General features: G+C 37.2%; 2 protein-coding genes across 2 annotated transcripts; both read left to right on the top strand.

Moving 5' to 3' along the window:
• Nucleotides 1–1,847: 1,847 nt before the first annotated feature.
• On the top strand, nt 1,848–2,801 carry LOC100434211 (olfactory receptor 6P1). The gene has a single exon (XM_002809971.2). It carries the CDS (start codon nt 1,848–1,850, stop codon nt 2,799–2,801), a length of 954 nt encoding a protein of 317 aa, XP_002810017.2.
• A 14,256-nt stretch (nt 2,802–17,057) lies between these two features.
• On the top strand, nt 17,058–18,035 carry LOC100434591 (olfactory receptor 6Y1). The gene has a single exon (XM_002809972.3). The coding sequence runs from the start codon at nt 17,058–17,060 to the stop codon at nt 18,033–18,035; it is 978 nt and encodes a 325-aa protein (XP_002810018.3).
• The last annotated feature ends 919 nt before the right edge of the window (nt 18,036–18,954 follow it).

Genomic DNA, 18,954 nt, shown 5'->3' on the forward strand with positions numbered 1-18,954 from the left:
ATACCATGAATTGTGACTTTGGTGAAATAAATGATTTAAAATTTCCAGTTTTAAAAAGATATGCTCATTTGTGTACTTGTTTAAACAAGTATCAGTAGATATCATTACCATAGCACTGATATTTAGATTTCATTAGATTTCATTGAATACATAAAGAAGTAATCTAATAGTTTCATTTAAAAGTTCATTTCTCATAATGCAGTAAAATATTAGACTCCCTGTGGCCACATAAATGTCTGATAAAAAATAGATGTTGTGCCTGTAGTCCTACCTACACAGGAGGCTGAAGTGAAAGGATTCCTTGAACCCAGGAGTTTGAGTCCAGCCTGAAGAACACAGCAAGGACTCATCTTTAAAAAAAAAAAAAAAAAAAAAAAAAAAAAAAAAAAAATTTGATGTCAAGTTAAAACTATGCAAATTAGTATATCATTTTTTAAGTTTCTTAGAGGAAAATAGTGTTTAAAGACAGGTACTTAAATCACACCAAAAATAAAAATGCTTAATGACATGTCACCCAATCTCAAGTCAGACTTGTAATTTTACCAGGGTCTCCCTGGAGATGTCAGGTCACTGGCAATGTTAAAAGAAGACTGGAAAAGCATAGAAGAATGGTTGGGAAAATGATTTCCTCTTTCATTTTCCTGCCTCACCAGTTGCATCAGTTTCCCATGGCTGCTGTAACAAACTGCCACAAATATGGTGGGTTTTAACAACAGAAAGTTATTTTCTCACAGTTCTGGAGGCCAGAAATCCAAAATCAGTATCACTTGACTCAATTCAAGGCATAGGCAGAGCAGCACTCCCTCTGGAGGCTCTTGAGAAATTCTTCTTGCCTCTTTTAGCTTCTGATGACTGTGGGCATTCACTCAAGATGAAGATCTTGTGGCCAAATCATTGCAGTCTCCAAGGCCAGCATCCTTAAATCTCTCTCTGCTTCATCTTTACCTTGCCTTCTCCTCTGTGTGTCTGTTTCAAATTTCACTCTATCTCTGTCTTGTAAAGACATTTTTCATTGTATTTAAGGCCCACCTAGAAAATCCAGGATAAGCCCTCCATCTCAAAGTCCTTAATTTAATCACATTTGCAAAATATTTGCCATATGATGTAACATTTATAGATTCCAGGAATTAAGACATGTACAACTTTCAGAAGTTCAATTTTTTAACCTATTATACCTCCTGGAAATAAGACTGTCTAATTCTAGCACTACAAATGTATTCAAAAATATATGTAAAGTGAATGGAAAAATAACTATTCTCTGGACCAGAGCTTCATTATCTCCTTTGTATTGAATTGTCTCTCTATTTGGAAATGAATATTTTTCAAACCAATCTTCATACTGCCATGTTGCCTTGCATTATAGTTCAAGCAATCTCCCTGAGTTATTACTTCCCCTTAGTACAATTTCCCTTGAGAAATAAGCTTGTAGGCTCTAGCTTGAGGTCACGCCTTCTTTTATTCACTCATTCAACAGATACTGAGTAAAGGTGCTGTGGGCTTAGGAGTTTATTGTTGTTTCTAAGGGATGTAAAGGAAGAGCATGTCCTGGATAAGAAAACAAGAATCAAAATGCCAAGCAGTTCTGAAATCACTCAGAAAGTATTTATCAAACACCCACTGTAGTTAAGATCGCTAGGTAATTGAGTACTCAGGTCTGTTAACTTTTCCTATAAGGTGAGAGAAAAAACAGCAAAGTGAAGAGGAAAAATGATATAATAATTAATATACCACTAAGCATCGTCAGTGGTTATAACCTGTGAGAGTATGTTGGTGGTTTGTTGCACCTATTTTTCAAACCTCTTGTTCTTCTTGTGATTTATTTTAGGCACCCAAGTGGACAGAGAGCCATGAGAAATTTGAGTGGAGGCCATGTCGAGGAGTTTGTCTTGGTGGGTTTCCCTACCACTCCTCCCCTCCAGCTGCTCCTCTTTGTCCTTTTTTTTGCAATTTACCTTCTGACATTGTTGGAGAATGCACTCATTGTCTTCACAATATGGCTCACTCCAAGCCTTCATCGCCCCATGTACTTTTTCCTTGGCCAACTCTCTTTCCTGGAGCTATGGTACATCAATGTCACCATTCCTCGGCTCTTGGCAGCCTTTCTTACCCAGGATGGTAGAGTCTCCTATGTAGGTTGCATGACCCAACTGTACTTCTTTATTGCCTTAGCCTGTACTGAATGTGTGCTGTTGGCAGTTATGGCCTATGATCGCTACCTGGCCATCTGTGGACCCCTCCATTACCCTAGTCTCATGCCTTCCAGTCTGGCCACTCGCCTTGCTGCTGCCTCTTGGGGCAGTGGCTTCTTCAGCTCCATGATGAAGCTTCTTTTTATTTCCCAATTGTCCTACTGTGGACCCAACATTATCAACCACTTTTTCTGTGATATTTCCCCACTGCTCAACCTCACCTGCTCTGATAAGGAGCAAGCAGAGCTAGTAGACTTCCTTCTGGCCCTGGTGATGATTCTTCTCCCTCTATTGGCTGTGGTTTCATCATACACTGCCATCATTGCAGCCATCCTGAAGATCCCTACTTCCAGGGGACGCCACAAAGCCTTTTCCACTTGTGCCACTCATCTGGCAGTGGTTGTTATCTACTACTCCTCCACTCTCTTCACCTATGCACGGCCCCGGGCCATGTACACCTTCAACCACAACAAGATTATCTCTGTGCTCTACGCTATCATTGTACCATTCTTCAACCCAGCCATCTACTGCCTGAGGAACAAGGAGGTGAAGGAGGCCTTCAGGAAGACAGTGATGGGCAGATGTCACTATCCTAGGGATGTTCCGGACTGATATACAACAGGTCCTGGGAGAGGCGAAAATAGCAGAATCTTAATAGGGCCTCCTCAAGGAATCAGAATGGGCTTAAAGGGAACATAAATATAATTTGCCAACATTTTCTCTAAATATTGTCTGGGACCTTCTGATACAAAGGAAAGTTTATGAATCATTTATTTTTTACAGGGGTTTTCAAACTAAGGTTGGACTAGCTACAGAAGAATTACCTGGGAATTTGTTAAAATAAAAATTTCCCCCAAAAAACATGTGGAGAGTCTTACTGAGTATGTGTGGAATGTAACCCTGCCGTGAATAATTTTCAAAACTTCCTGAGAATTCCTATTTCATAGACAGTTTGGGATTCCCTAGTCTAGACCAAGCCCATTATTTTATAAGTGAGAAAATATAATATGAGAAAAAAAGGGAACTTACTGGTGGACATGCCAAGAAAAAAATTTGGTAGACTTCAATGTAACAATTTCAAATATCCAGATTCTCAAATCCCACTTTCATAAGAAACTGCACAAGTATGTTATACCCCAAGACCTAATTTCATATCATCTTATCTGCAAAACTCATATTCACTGGAAGTCAAAGCAGAGAGAGATGCAGTGCTGATATTCAGCCATATATTCATGACTCAATATGGCTAACTATCCTCTCCATCTCCCTTCTTTGAATCTCAGGGGCATATAAAGCTGGTTGACTTAACAAATATTGACCAGGTAGTAGGTAAAATGTTCTAGAAAGCTTATATACAGATCTTCTCCTTCGCTATGGCCAGCACCTGTTTTAACTAATTAGTGCCAGGGCTATACCGATTGTGAAATATTTTAAATTGTGTTCCTAGTCAAAGGATTGTAAGAACAGAAAATGCCTTCATAAGAAAGAAAATTGAAGAGCCATAGATAGGATGCAGATATCTCTATGGCAATTGGGATGTCTCAGGTTCATAGCCTGAATCATAGGTATTCTAGCAAGTTCCTTTGATTTTTGGAAAGTTAATTGAATTGCTCAGAGAAATTTTTCTTATCTTGAATCTAGGCTCATTTACGCAAATTTCTGCATATTGAACCAAATTCAATGATTATTTAGATGTGGGATATGTGAAACAAAATAAATATGCAATAACAATAAATATGCATATTGGAACAAATTCCAATAAACACGGATTGTTGGTCAGTGCACATTTGCCTATTCTGAGACAGATTTTGAGGGAGAAAAAGACATGTGTCCATCAATGCAAACTACTTTATCAACAATCATTTTAGATTTTCCAGTATCAAAAACAAAATAACAATAAAAGATCTGATACTTAAAACAGTTTAAGTTGTTTTGTTTTCATAAAATTTCTAAATAGCCTTAGAAACTGCTCTGAACATAGCTCAATTTACATTACATTCTCCTCTCCTTTCATAGAATTATGAGAGACATGGAGTTCAGAATTCAGACCCTAGAACCAGCAAATTTCAATTTGATCCTGGCTTTACTAATAACAAGTTATGTGATCATAGGCAAGAAACTTTACATCTCTGCTCTTAGTTTCTCTTTGATAATAAAAATAATACTCTTTTCATCGTATGAGCTTGTTGTGAATATTAAATAAATAACACATATGTGGGCAAAGGGTTAGCATTTTTTTTCTCTTTCTTTATGGATAAATTTGATCTTGGATTAATTTCTAGTTCTGGTTCCCTAGAAACCTAATAAACATTACTACACAATATTACTTATGGCACAAATTATCTCTGAGCAGCAAATGACCTCTGGACTGGGAGGATGATGAATGTGTTATAGATATCTAGTGGGAAATAATAGCTTCAAGCTACTTTTGTAACTTGGCATGTCTTTTGCAGGGAATTCTAGAAGCTATGGATGCCCATGAAATTGTTACAAGTGATATAGGCGCTTATAGGGCTTGAAAATTCCAAGTTAAGGTGGACTCTGCACCCCTTGATGAAAATCTTCTGTCCTCCTACCTGAGCTAAGACTTTAAATGACAGAGTCTATTCCTTCAACTGCTTTCAGGACTTCTTTTCTGTAAGAGAAACTCCTAAAACTGCCCTTCTGGAATGTTGGATTTGCTATCCTGTTTCCCTGAGTTAATTTTATGCCAGGTGAGGCCTTTGATAGTGTGTGAGTTTGTTTGCTGGACCCTAAGAAGACCTTCTGGCATGTAATACTGTTAACTCACAGTAAGCATTTAATAAATGCCAAGCTCCATCATTATTATCATTTTATCATTACAAATATCACGATATGCTTTCTAAAGGATATGCCTGTTCCATTAATCATGTATTAAACTCAGTCTTACTCAAACTGAGATTGGAGAATTGGCTTTCTCTAAGACACATATAGAAAGGAAAGCTCCAAGCAACTTTGTAACTATGTGGAATAGGTAACAAGTTAATCAGAAAGTTTAGCATTCCCAATTATACAATCTAAAATTGGGCCAAGATGTCATCAGATTGAGTCAGTGAAGTTCCTCCTTTAAAAAATGATTAAAACATGCTATTTCTATGACTCTTATGATGTCATAGTCATATTTTTTCCCATTGGAAGATCACAGTGCTTTGGATTTATTCTTCCTCTACTGTGAGAGCTTCCTGTAGTGCATTAATTGGTGTTGGTGGGTTTCTAACTACTTACTTCATAGATTTCTTCAAATATTCTATTTTACTCCAACAACAGTGCTTTTAATATAAAACATGCTTTGCAAATGGTTCTTATTTGCAACTCAGTTTCAATTAAGAAAATAAATAGTTGTTTTTTGGTTGCCTGGCCAAAAGTGACCTCATTTTTCATTGCTAGGATAACCTAATTTTTTGAAGCTGAAAACATGCCTGACCCAGGCAATAAACCTACATCTCTGCCATACAGTTGATATCTCAGCTTCTCTTTAAACTAAGACTGGCTATGTATCTAATATTTTCCCAATAAAACATAAATGGAATTCTGCTGGAGAGGTTATCTTTTAGAGAGAAAGAGGTGGCTGGTGCTCATGCTAGCACTGCTCCTTTTCCTTTTCTGAACCTGGATTTGATGCCTGGAACTCCAGCAGCCATCTAGAAGGTAATAAATATGGGAGGAGAGTTCAACACACTAAGGCTAGAGATGCAGAAATATATAAAAATCATGGGTGTTTAGTAGTATGGCTGAAAAATTGAACTAGGTTGGTGCAAAAGGAATTGTGGTTCTGGACTGTGAATTTTAAACCATTATAACTAGGCTCAAACACATCTTTATTAACCAAAATAGGAACCATCAAAATCAACACATTTTTGCCAATGAGAAATATGTTTGTTTATTCCTGTAGTGTAAAATTCCATGCTTCAGGGTTTGATGAACTCTTGGAAAGCATTTTCTGCATCCTGCTGATTGTGGAAGTGTTTTTCCTGCAAAAAGTTGTCAAGATGCTTGAAGAAGTGATAGTTGTTTGGTGACAGGTCAGGTGAATGTGGTGGATAAGCCAAAGCTTCATAGCCCAATTCATTCAACTTTTGAAGCATTGGTAGTGTGACATGCATTTGGACGTTGTGGTGGAGAATTGGGCCGTTTCTGTTGACGAATGCCGGCTAAAGGTGTTGCAGTTTTTGTTGCATCTCATCGGTTTGCTGAGCATACTTCTCAGATGTAATGGTTTTGCTGGGATTCAGAAAGCTGTGGTGGAGCAGACCAGCAGCAAACCACCAAACAGTGGCCATGACCTTTTCATGGTGCAAATTTGGCTTTGAGAAGCGCTTTGGAGCTTCTTCTCCATCCAACCACTGAGCTGGTTGTCGCCAGTTGTTATATAAAATCCACTTTTCTTCACAAGTCACAATGCGTTTGGCCCAGGAACTGCTAACGAATGTACAGTGCAGCAGTGGTTCAAGAAGTTTTGCAAAGGAGACGAGAGCCTTGAAGATGAGGAGCACAGTGGCTGGCCATCAGAAGTTGACAACAACAAATTGAGAGCAATCATCAAAGCTGATCCTTTTACAACTACATGAGAAGTTGCCAAAGAACTCAACGTCGACCATTGTATGGTTGTTCGACATTTGAAGAAATTGGAAAGGTGAAAAAGGTCGATAAGTTAGTGCTCCATAAGATGAGTGAAAATGAAAACAAATAGTCATTTTGAAGTGTTGTCTTCTCTTATTCTATGCAACAACAATGAACCATTTCTACCAGGTGTTATACTTACTGTCTCTTTAATGTTGCAATTCAAAAGCCTAGCCAGAGAAAAGCAGGTTATTTTTTTCCAGACATGATATCTGCAATTCCAGTAACTACTACTGAGGCTGTTTTATTTTATTTTGATGCACTTTGCTTTGTTTTATTTTATTTTACTTGATTTTGTTTTGTTATTTTTTAAGGTTCTTAATTTGTACTCAGTGCAGCCAGCTTTTCACCGGATAAAGGTAACAGAGAGGGAACAGTAAAGTAGCATGCAGTGAAGTTTATCATTATTTATTTATTTATTTATTTTTGGCCATCTAATTTGTTTTTAAAAAAATTGAGTGCGTAGTAGTTGTATATATTTATGGGACACATGAGATGTTTTGACACAGGCATGCAACGTGAAATAAGCACATTGTGGAAAATGCAGTATCATGATTTTTTGAATGAAATTAATCTTTTTTGAAATAGCAGCACTATTCATCCAATTGACTAAAATGTGCTTGAATTTAAAAAGAAAATAAAAATTTTGTGATCTTTATTTACAAGACACTTTATAGAAGACACAAGACATGATTATCTGCTTCAAAATTTTTGTGACTTTAGAGAGGATATAGAAACTTTACAATTTTCAGAAAGAATTATAAACTACTAACACAAAAGAAAAACAGGTCTCTAGTAAATTTTAACCTACTCATTTAAAAATTACCCTCTTTCTTCTCACCAAAGATAAATCCATAATCATTCTGAATATTTCCTCAGAGCCAAACTTCTTACAATATATAAGCATGTGCTTTTTGTCACTCTACTCGTAGATGTAGTCTACCTATTTTTTAATATTAACTTTTAAAACGATTTCTTTTTTGACAGAAAATAATAAACTTAGATTTTTTTCATTTTAAGCACTCATAGCTCTAACTACATATTTTTGTATTGATAAATGATTATAAACCAAGAAAAGACCATGTTTTCTTTGTATTCATTCCTCAGTTCACAATACTAGTTAGGAAGATTTTTTTTAAAGATCTAAAATAGTAATCATATTTTTTTCTACAAATTTCCCCACAATAGTACTTAATCAGCCAGGAGATTCTGTGATTCCTTATTTTCCTCTCCACTAAAGTTACACATTTTTATTCATTTAAATAAAATGGGACTCAGCTCATTTCCTCATTGAGCAGATATTTTAGGTGCCTACTATGTACCAGACATTGTAGTGAAAAGCAATGACTTGGGAGAAGTCTCTTTCCTTGAGAATCCTTAGTCCAGTAATTTTTAAATAATTTTTAAGAGTCTCAATCATTCTATATTTCATCAAATTTTACAAATTAAGTCAACAGAACTCATTTAAGAAGTAGCATACAGTGGGTTCTGTCTCTACCTTCACATGAAAACTGGAAAAATGAGACGATCTCTTGATGAAGAAGCCAGTTAACTCATGAGTCACTTAGTCAGAAACAGCTTCATTGTTTCTTTCAAATATATTAAAAATTTCAAAAGTGGCAAAAATTCTTATGTTCATGTGCAAGTAAATTATAAAGGAAATTGGAAATTAAATTAACTTTTCTGAACACCTTCTATTTGCTTGACATAATACAAATACTCACACATAAAAACATGTATTTGTATGGCAAGTGTTATTCTAAACAGCTTACATATATAACCCATACCATCATCACAATAATTCTAAGAGATAAGTACTCCTACTGTTTTATTTTTCCAATTAAAAAAAAAAACTGAGAGACAAAATAATTTGCCCAAGGTCATGTAATAGGACATGGATGAGCCAGGATTTGAACCATGGCACTCTAGCTGCAGAGTCTTTACTTGGAGCTAGTACTCAAGACTAACCTTTGGTTTGATGTATCACCTTTTAAAGATGAAGAATGTAATACTTCCAGAGGTTTGAGAACTTACTTACATCCGAGAGCTGACAAAGAGCAATACAAATCCATATTTTGCTGACTCGAAAGCCATGTCCTCCTTCTTTTACGTTTCGCAGCAATTTTTAATTATCTGTATCATGTTTTCCTTCTCTATTTCAAGAGAATGGAATTAAAACTGAGTGGTATTAAACCTATGTTTCCTACTTACTGAACTTTAGGTAATAGTAAATAGGAAACAGAGGTTTAATACCACTCAGTTTGAAACTCCTCTGTTATCAGAAGAGGTTCTGGTTCTTGAAGTCTATCATCAAATTCCTAAGGGCTGAATAAAACTATTACAGTAAAACTATTTGAAAAGAGTAGTGACATGTGACCAGAATGGCTCCTGACACTTAGAAGATACTCAATACATATTTATTGAATGAATGGTCAGGTTCCTATAGAATGGTGACACAGAATATCACCAAAGAACCAGTAATAAGCTAAGAGACTGCCTGAAAATAAATGAAGTGTTATTCCAGTTTTCTATGGGAAAAAATTTCCTTTTTAAATTTTTTATCAAATTGAAAAATGGTGAGGAGTAAAGAGTGGTTACTCCTAAAAATATGAACTAGGCCCTTTGGAATCTGATGGGTTTTGTCATTTTCCTTAGGGGAATTCTGTTATTTTAAAATAAAGAACTTAATTTTTTATTGGGAGTTGTTATTCTTTTTTGGCTAGTTCTCATCTTTCCCAACTCCAGAAAAGCACAGTCTCCTACAGTGATCAATATCCTTCATAGTAGTGCATATAAAAACCAAACAGAGCCTGCTCACTTTCTACTATAGTCCTGGGTCTGTGATTCTAAAGCTAATTATCCTGGATGTGCAGGTATCCAAACCCAGGAAGCAACATATATACCTAAAGAGATAACTGTCCAATTTCCATGCCAGTTTATTTTCCATATAATCTTATTGTCATCTACATTCTCTGAGTATCTGTATGCTTCTGAATGTGTACTAGTTGTAGATAATAAGAGTAAATACAGGCCAGGCGCGGTGGCTCACACCTGTAATCCTAGCACTTTGGGAGGCCGAGGCGGGCGGATCACGAGGTCAGGAGATCGAGACCCTCCTAGCTAACACAGTGAAACCCTGTCTCTACTAAAAATACAAAAAAATTAGCCAGGCATGGTGGTGGGCGCCTGTAGTCCCAGCTACTCAGGAGGCTGAGGCAGGAGAATGGCATGAACCCGGGAGGCAGAGCTTGCAGTGAGCCAAGATCGTGCCACTGCACTCTAGCCTGGGTGACAGAGCGAGATTCCATCTCAAAAAAAAAAAAAAAGAGTAAATACATAGCATGTTCTTACTTTTTAAAAAAATACAGATATCATCTGAATGCAGTGTATTCATCATTCACATCTACTGAGTTACTGATTCATTACAGTTACTTTTGTGTATACTTATAAGCACAATATCTGAGTGTGTTTGGAGTTTGCAAATGTGCATGTGCTCATATACTTGGGTCCCCAAATAAGGAAGTGTACTTATCATTTTTATTTTCTGAATTACTTGGGTTACAGCACTGTCTTTTTCTGAAAGACCTTATTATTTGTGAGATTGTTCCTCAGAAAGAGGACACACACACACACACGCACACACATTTCCCCTCGCCACCTTCCTCTTCCCAAGTCTCGTTGGGGAGGACAGGCAGTGTACTTCTAGCCAGTCTAAGGTCTCTTTTGGGCCTGGAGACTCCACTTAGCTTGCTAGCTCTTCCTTAATATCCTCCCAGGATCCCCTTGAGCCCTGGAAATGCCAAATATGTTCCTGAAGGCTGCCTCTTGGAAGGTCCCTTGTGAATAGAAGGGAGATTGTTTGTCTCCTCCAGTAGCTTGAAAGCAGGCAGAAGCACAAATAGCTCCATTCTGTGCCTTCTTCAAGCAGAGACAGAACCAGACTTGCCCAGAAACTCTCTAGGCTTATGTACATTGTTCTTCTCTTGGTCTACATGATTTCTTCTCTTTTCTCAGTGCAAGCTGGCCATCTTTGATAAAGCTAGGTGGGAAAAGGGTTATATTCCTGAGAAAATGGTGAGTTGAAAAAAAGACACTCAGATATTTCCAAAGGGGAATTTAGCCATCTTTTAATTATTTATTTTTATGAAGGAAAGTAGGGAACAATTGAAGATAAATTGTATGTAAATGACTGATTCATCCAAAATTTTATTTTGTTGATTTTTAAAGATAGTTTGTCATCTTTAAGCCTATAATGGGTAGTAATACAACAAGTTATAGATGGAGAGGAATTTAGTATATATATAGATTAATTCCAGTTCAACAAAGATTTTTTTCAGCATCTATGTATATCTAGCCATATGAAATATGTTAAGGATTCAGAAATATAGTGTAATATGGATTCTCATGTCATTTTAAGACTCTACTGTGATAACTTACTCTAGGTGAAATAGGCCTGAGTATGAAAATTTCCCAAAGGTCTGTCCTGAAGATGCCTCAACTTAATGCATCTGCCCAACTCTGCCTTTCAAAGCACAGATTCCAAATCTACTCTGACATAAGGGACAAAAAAAGAGAAAGTGGAATAGAGGATGAAATTAATGGACCAGTGTAGATGAATGAATACATGTATGCGAGAAGTGGTGGGTAGAACATAGGTATGTGAGTAAGCATGTGTGTTTTATGTTAAGTAAGAGCAGGGACTGACAAACAAAATGATGTCTGGAAGGTCGGATGGCTTATAATATTATTCCTGCTACATTTTTTCTTTTATTTTTAATTAATATATATATATAATTGTACATATTTGTGGGGTATATAGTGATGTTTTGATCCATATAATGAACCATGATCAGATCAGAGTAATTAGCATATTCATCATCTCAAACACTGACAATTTCTTAGTATTGGGAACATTCAGTATCCTCCTTCAAATATCTAGCTATTTGAAACTATGTGTCATATTATTGTTAACTACAGTCATCCTACAGTGCTATAGAACACTAGAATTTAACTTCTAGTGATAGTGCCGTAAAGCAAGAAAAATTCCTTTCTGTTGTCCTGGTTAGTCAAAAAAGTGCATCACATTATGTGACCACATTTATTTTCAACTTGAAATCCTGAAATAAACTGCGAAGATTAATCATACCCAAATGAGACCCATAGAAATTAAGCCACTTTCCCCAAAGAACCTAGTTGGAAATTAAATTATTTCAAAATACAAGTCATGGTTTTGGAAAGTTATAAAGTATAGAGGATCAGGGATATGAAATAGATATTTTTTTGCTAAAGTCTTCAGAGCCAACTCACAGTAGAAACTGAGAGGTGCAGAGGGGCTTACTACATAGCAGCAAGGCATTCTGTCTTACCACAAACCTAGGAGCTGTTACACATATCACCCTGAAGCAGAAAGGGCCTAGGAAAAAAGGAGCTGGATTAGAATTGTATCCCTTTAAAACTGATTTGAAGGAGGAAGAATGTGTTTCTACCCTTTAGAAAATGCCTATTGAGGGTCCAAGACCCTCAATGTCCACCTCTGGCTAACCTGCACTTTTTTTCCTCACCTCCCTACAGGAATTAGTAGAAGACTAGATTGAGCACAAGTGATTGCTTTGTTACTTCTTTCACTACCTATGTTCCATTTTTGAAGACTTCTGAGACCCTCAGTATGGCCAAACCAATCCCCACAGAGCTTGTATGGCAATTTTTAAAATGCCTCCATTACCAGGAGCAATTTGACTATATACATTTTCTTCCCTATACCTCATTTTCCCACAAACAACAGAACAGGTCATTTCCTAGACTCATTATTATCCTGGGCTCATTGCCCACTAGCTATGGGAAAGGTCATATCCACCCTCCCTGGGAAATCAGAAAGAGAGCCTCTTGGTCCTCTCTGGTGGAAGGCTCAAGGGGAAAAAGAAGATATTCTTATTCTCTGATTCCAGAGTGAAACTAAGCTTTAAATACCAATTGTATTTTCCATAGCCTGATGATATTTGTCCCCATTAAATGTCCCAGTTAAGCTGGAATCATTCAAAGAGGATGATCACAAACTTTAGGGAACCAATAACCTGGCTATACATATAAATATATATAACCATACATATATATGGAAATTGAGTGGCTTAATCTAAAAAATGAAAGACATTATGAGACAGGGGTAATGGGGGTGATGAGGGGGGCAATTGGAGGTTTAATGGACCTTACAGCTATTTTCAAACAGTGAAGTCTGACCTTTGAGAAGGTGATGAGACTTACTTGCAGAAACAGAACCAGGACCCCTGAATGTGGGTGCATTGGGTTTCAGAAGAGAAAGCCTTCCATCTCCCAAATCAAAAGTTTCTCTTATTTAAAGTATGGCTAGTTTTATAGATACTGGATTTCCATTCCTGGAAAAAATCAGGCAAAGTCTGGGTGAATACTTGTGTCTATACACTGGTGATTCACAAATGTGGTAGGGAGTTAAATCATATTACCTCTCAGCTTCTTTGCAGTCCTACAATCCTGTGTTTCTAGAGCTGAAGGATCTCATTCTACTTGCTTAGCAATGTGTGTGTGTGTGTGTGTGTGTGTATGTAATCAATACAATGGACAAGCAATTGTGAAAGCTAAAATATATATATTTTTTAAGAAAATCATAGTTGTAAGACTCACACTAACTTTTATGATTCTATTCAAATCAGGCTAAAACTTAAGATGATTTGTCCTTCTTGAGAATTGGGTCAGATAAGTAATTAATTTGAATGAAGTATGTAAGATAACAGCAAGCCACAGAAGGAATTAAATTGAATGAATTATATAAGACAATTGGGGATTAAAGCTTGCCAGGGACTCAAATGTAATCATTAATAAATTGCTACTCTGCCACTATATAGTTGTTTAAACTTAGGGAAAATCATTTTAATCACTCTGAGATTTCCTTATCTGAGGAAAAAAAAGAAGTTTGAATTAAAATACCACTGATTTTAAAATGCTATTATTTCATGAGACAAGTCCACAATGCGTGACTGAGAGTTGGCTACAAGAAAAAGTGAGATGGTTTAACCTGCTGCTAGGTAATATGTTTGAGATCCAGAGTACCGGAACCTTCAACTGGCTCTTGGCTCTCAGCTCGGCCCTTTGATTCTCCTTAAATTTTCATTCCTTGCATAGAGTGCTATTAAAACTATTTTTAAAGGTACAATTTAATTCTCAGAAGAAAAAAAAAGCCTCACCCAATTCATAGATCATCCTCTACATACTCATATACAAAAATCAGTGGATTATAAAAAAATAAATTTGCTATTTAATTTCAATTCTGCCATTAAGCAATTTAGCTGTATACCATTCAGCTAGACATTTAATATCTTTGGGTCAAGTCAGCACTGTGACATTGGTGCTAACTCCATGATGGTGAAGATCAGATAGAATGATGTGAATGTGCTTTCACATACACAAATGTGAGTTATCATCTGGCAGTAAAGATGCTTCTATATATTCAGCATAGCCTCCTCAGAATCCAGTTGCTATAAAACTTCCACTGGAGGGAAGGCTGTTAGCTATGTGAGCCTTGCTCTCTTCCTCACAACCCTGCCCAATGGATGGTTTAAACAGTCTGAGAAGGCACTAGGATGTGACTCAGACAATCTAGCCCTAGAAATTAGGAATCTAGACCCCTTACTATATCTACAATGTATGTGCCTTTTGATAAAGCACTCTACCTCTTTATACATTAACTTTCACACTTATCAAAATATAATTTTATATATACATATGTGTGAATAATTTTGAAACTTGAATGTGAGCATATTGTGCTTTGAATTGCTTTCCTCTTCTACTTGACTGCTAGGGACCTCAAAGCTAAATTCCACACTCAAATGATAAAGCTGCTTAATCAGATGTTCTTTATATATACTGTATACTCCCTTTCCTTTTTATTTCTTTGTATTTTTACTTTGTGGAGCTTCATCTGGACTCTGCTGGAATTACAGGAAGAATGAATGAATGCATAGTTCTGTGAAAATATCCCCCACTTTATTTACTTATTCTTAAAATTAAATTAGACGTTTTTATTTCCAACTTCCTGTCTGAAGTAGACAGGAATGAATGACAATATCTATTGCAAAGGAATGGAGAATATATTACATTATTTAGTAGAATTATTCTAACTATGCTTTTTAGGCTAGGCATCTTCTACAGGACACTGTGGGTGGTTCCAAGAAAAGAGGACATTAGGGTATAATGTCTTGCCTGTAGTTTTCCAGACTATTTTTAAAAAATAGACGCAAAGATTAAGCCCAAGGACATGGCTCTGGAGACTGGTATCCTATTATTATGGACCAAGAAAGTGCCTCGCAAACAGTAATACTACCCTCAATAGCTAGAAACATGTTCATTTCATCAATTCATTGAAAAGAGTGGTAATGTAGTAAGAGAGAGCAAGATGGAGACTGGCCTACACTCTTCACAAACAGATTTTAAGTTGATTTAAATTTTTGGACTCAAAGATTTTTTTTAAATCAAGATAAAGAAAAAGACAAGGAGGATTCATAAACCTTGCCTTGCTTGTAAGTCCCACTCTCACACTGCCTAGTGAATACCAAGCTGCGGTGAGCAAGGACAAGTTTTGTGTTGACTGTGTGTGTGTTTTGTATGTTTGTGTTTATGTGTGTGTTTCTCAGGAACTGTATTCCAAAAGAAAAGAAAATTATTTGCATTTACACTATTATATATTCTTTGCCTTTTCTGGGTTATCTGTGTCCATTTCCCTCTCTAAGAAGGAATAATCCTGCCTTTTTATTCTGCCTTTCTTTCAGGAATCTAAAGCTAAAATCTAAGTGGGAAGAGGAAATGGATAGTATGGGCAGTAGTTTTCTGGCTCTGCAACCTCATGATCATTCCTTAGGAAAAAAAAAACCCTCCCCTAGTTGTCCTACATATTTGTGCCATAAAATAGAGCTGTTCAGAAATGGGGAGCAAGAGTGACTGTGGCTCTGGAGAAGAGCAGAAAAGAGAATTGAAGCAATAGGACACAGAGCAAGACTTGAAATGGGAAGGTGTTTAGTATCAATAGGTTTGGGAATGATTATCAGCCTAACAGAAAAAGAGGTCACACATTTTGCTAAATTAATGAACAGAAATGCAGAAGAGTCACTAATAGAATTCTTGCTTGTTTTCTCTGATATTACTCCCAACAGATTACGGTTTTTAAATTTATTACCCTTGAAAAAGTCCCACAGTCCTCTCCCTTTTCTCATTAACAATGGCTGCTGTTTGCACCAGTTTTTTGCTGTTTTCGGGAGGGGTCGAAGTTGGGGTGGGGGAAGCTTTGTGTGGGGTTGAGTGTGTGTTGTTTTAAAAGGAGGAGGAGCTATGTATGTGGGGTAAGTAGAGTAGCCTGGAAAGGTAACAGAAAATATCATAGGAACTGAATTTAAACTCAATCCCATTTGATGTTCCCAAAATGTGAACCCCATTGTATTATCCCCATTTTAGAAATAAAGTAACTAATATTCTAAAAGATTATGTGGTATTCTCACTTAGCTATGCAAAGACAAAAGTTGGATTTGAATGCACTTTTGTCAAACTCCTAAGCAAGCATTTTATACAATGGATTGTATTGAAGAAATTATTATCCTTCATGTTATCCATTCAATTTCATTCTCTGAAAAGCTGGTGAATAATTGCATCAAACCTGATTTTGCTGTTAATCCTGTGGGTATGTTCAACTATTGCTTCATTCAAGCTTAAGCCCCTTGTTAGACAAAAGCAAGAAAGTTCTCTCCATTTTACAGATAAGTGGGGTCATGCAACCACTCCAGAGTCACATAAATTGCCCCTAGAGAATGGGTAATTGGGCCTTCTTTCTCCTCTCCGTATTCAGTAGATGGGGATGCTTTGCCTGTAGTGAAAGGGTGGTCTGGAGACCACTTTTTTGTGTGCCCAAAAGTGATATATTGGCAAAGCACAGAACTGGGATTTAGAAAGTTATAATCTCTATTTTGTATGATCTTGGACAAGTTAGTGCTCTTGAGAAAATTTGAAAACAAGTTAAAATATAAGCTCCCTAAATTCCATCTTTTCTCAAAAGCTTTGGTTCTCTTCATAATTCAAGAGGCAGTAAGATAAAAAAGCAGAAACCTCCTATTGTGATAAATTTGCTGGTGGTGGGCTCTATCAATACAAATAACCATAGACTAGTGCTTGTGTCACGGAAGGAACTGACTTTGTCTGTGCCCACAGCCAGTCATGACCACCATAATTCTGGAAGTAGATAATCGTACAGTGACAACACATTTCATTCTTCTGGGGTTTCCAACACGAACAGCCTTCCAGCTTCTCTTTTTCTCCATTTTCCTGGCAACATATCTGCTGACACTGCTGGAGAATCTTCTTATCATCTTAGCTATCCACAGTGATGGGCAGCTGCATAAGCCCATGTACTTATTCTTGAGCCACCTCTCCTTCCTGGAGATGTGGTATGTCACAGTCATCAGCCCCAAGATGCTTGTTGACTTCCTCAGTCATGACAAGAGTATTTCCTTCAATGGCTGCATGAGTCAACTTTACTTTTTTGTGACCTTTGTCTGCACTGAGTACATCCTTCTTGCTATCATGGCCTTTGACCGTTATGTAGCCATTTGTAATCCACTACGCTACCCAGTCATCATGACCAACCAGCTCTGTGGCACACTGGCTGGAGCATGCTGGTTCTGTGGACTCATGACTGCCATGATCAAGATGGTTTTTATAGCGCAACTTCACTACTGTGGCACGCCTCAGATCAATCACTACTTTTGTGATATCTCTCCACTCCTTAACGTCTCCTGTGAGGACGCCTCACAGGCTGAGCTGGTGGACTTCTTCTTGGCCCTCATGGTCATTGCTATTCCTCTTTGTGTTGTGGCGGCATCCTACGCTGCTATCCTTGCCACCATCCTCAGGATCCCTTCCGCTCGGGGCCGCCAAAAGGCACTCTCTACCTGTGCCTCCCACCTGACCGTTGTAATTCTCTTCTATTCCACGACCCTTTTCACCTATGCCCGTCCCAAACTCATGTATGCCTACAATTCCAACAAAGTGGTATCTGTTCTCTACACTGTCATTGTTCCACTCCTCAACCCCATCATTTACTGTCTGAGGAACCATGAAGTAAAGGCAGCCCTCAGAAAGACCATACATTGCAGAGGAAGTGGGCCCCAGGGAAATGGGGCTTTCAGTAGTTAAAAAATGTATAGATTCCTTTCAGGCTTGAACTGAGAGATGATCACTACACACTTTCCTCCTCAGTCTTGTCTTTGGTTATCCCCCAATCTCCAGTACTGTAACACTGCTCTCCTCTGTGTGTGTGTGCATGTGTGTGTGTGTGTGTGTATACACAATCATGACTAGAGAAACATGTTCTCAAGAAGTAACCTCTGCTATCAGGCTGAGAGACAAGTTTCAAAATGTTAGAAAAGCTATTTGAAATCAGGAAGAAAGACAGAGAGAGAGAGAGAGTGGGTGGTAGGAGGGAGGAAAGGAGGAGGATAAATACTTTTTCCACACAACTTATCAAAATAAATGCCAGACAGGACAAACGATTAAATATAAAGAATAAAACCATCGTTCATCTCTCAGGTGGTTAGAAAAGGGTTTTTTTTTTTAACACTCTATATTGTAGAAATAAAAGAAAAAGATCAACATAAATTAATGCCTGTTAGGCACAGTGACACATACCTGTAGTCCCAGCTACTCAAGAGACTGAGGCAGGAGGATCCCTTGAGTCCAGGAAATTGGGCCCAGCCTGGTCAACATAGGCAGACCCCATCCACTTCCGTCCAAATAACATAAATGACTAATTTGTTAAGGCTTTTAAAAACAAAAGATTAAGTTCATACCAAATAACAAAGTGAAAACTATTACTAATTTTTATTATTAATGTTATAATATATACCAACCTTAAATATTTAAAAACACTTTAAAATAAACTTATAAAAATTAAACTCTCAATGGAAAAACCATTTAAGTATATAAACATAGTTTTAAAAGTAGGTAGTTGTTATAGGCAAAATTATGTCCCACTCCTCCCTCCCTCCAAAAAAGTATGTTGTCCTAGCCCCACTCTCTCAGAATGTGACCTTATTTGAAAGTAGGGTTTTTATAG

The sequence above is a fragment of the Pongo abelii genome, chromosome 1 (genome assembly GCF_028885655.2).
Source record: "Pongo abelii isolate AG06213 chromosome 1, NHGRI_mPonAbe1-v2.0_pri, whole genome shotgun sequence".
NCBI classification, from domain to species: domain Eukaryota; kingdom Metazoa; phylum Chordata; class Mammalia; order Primates; family Hominidae; genus Pongo; species Pongo abelii.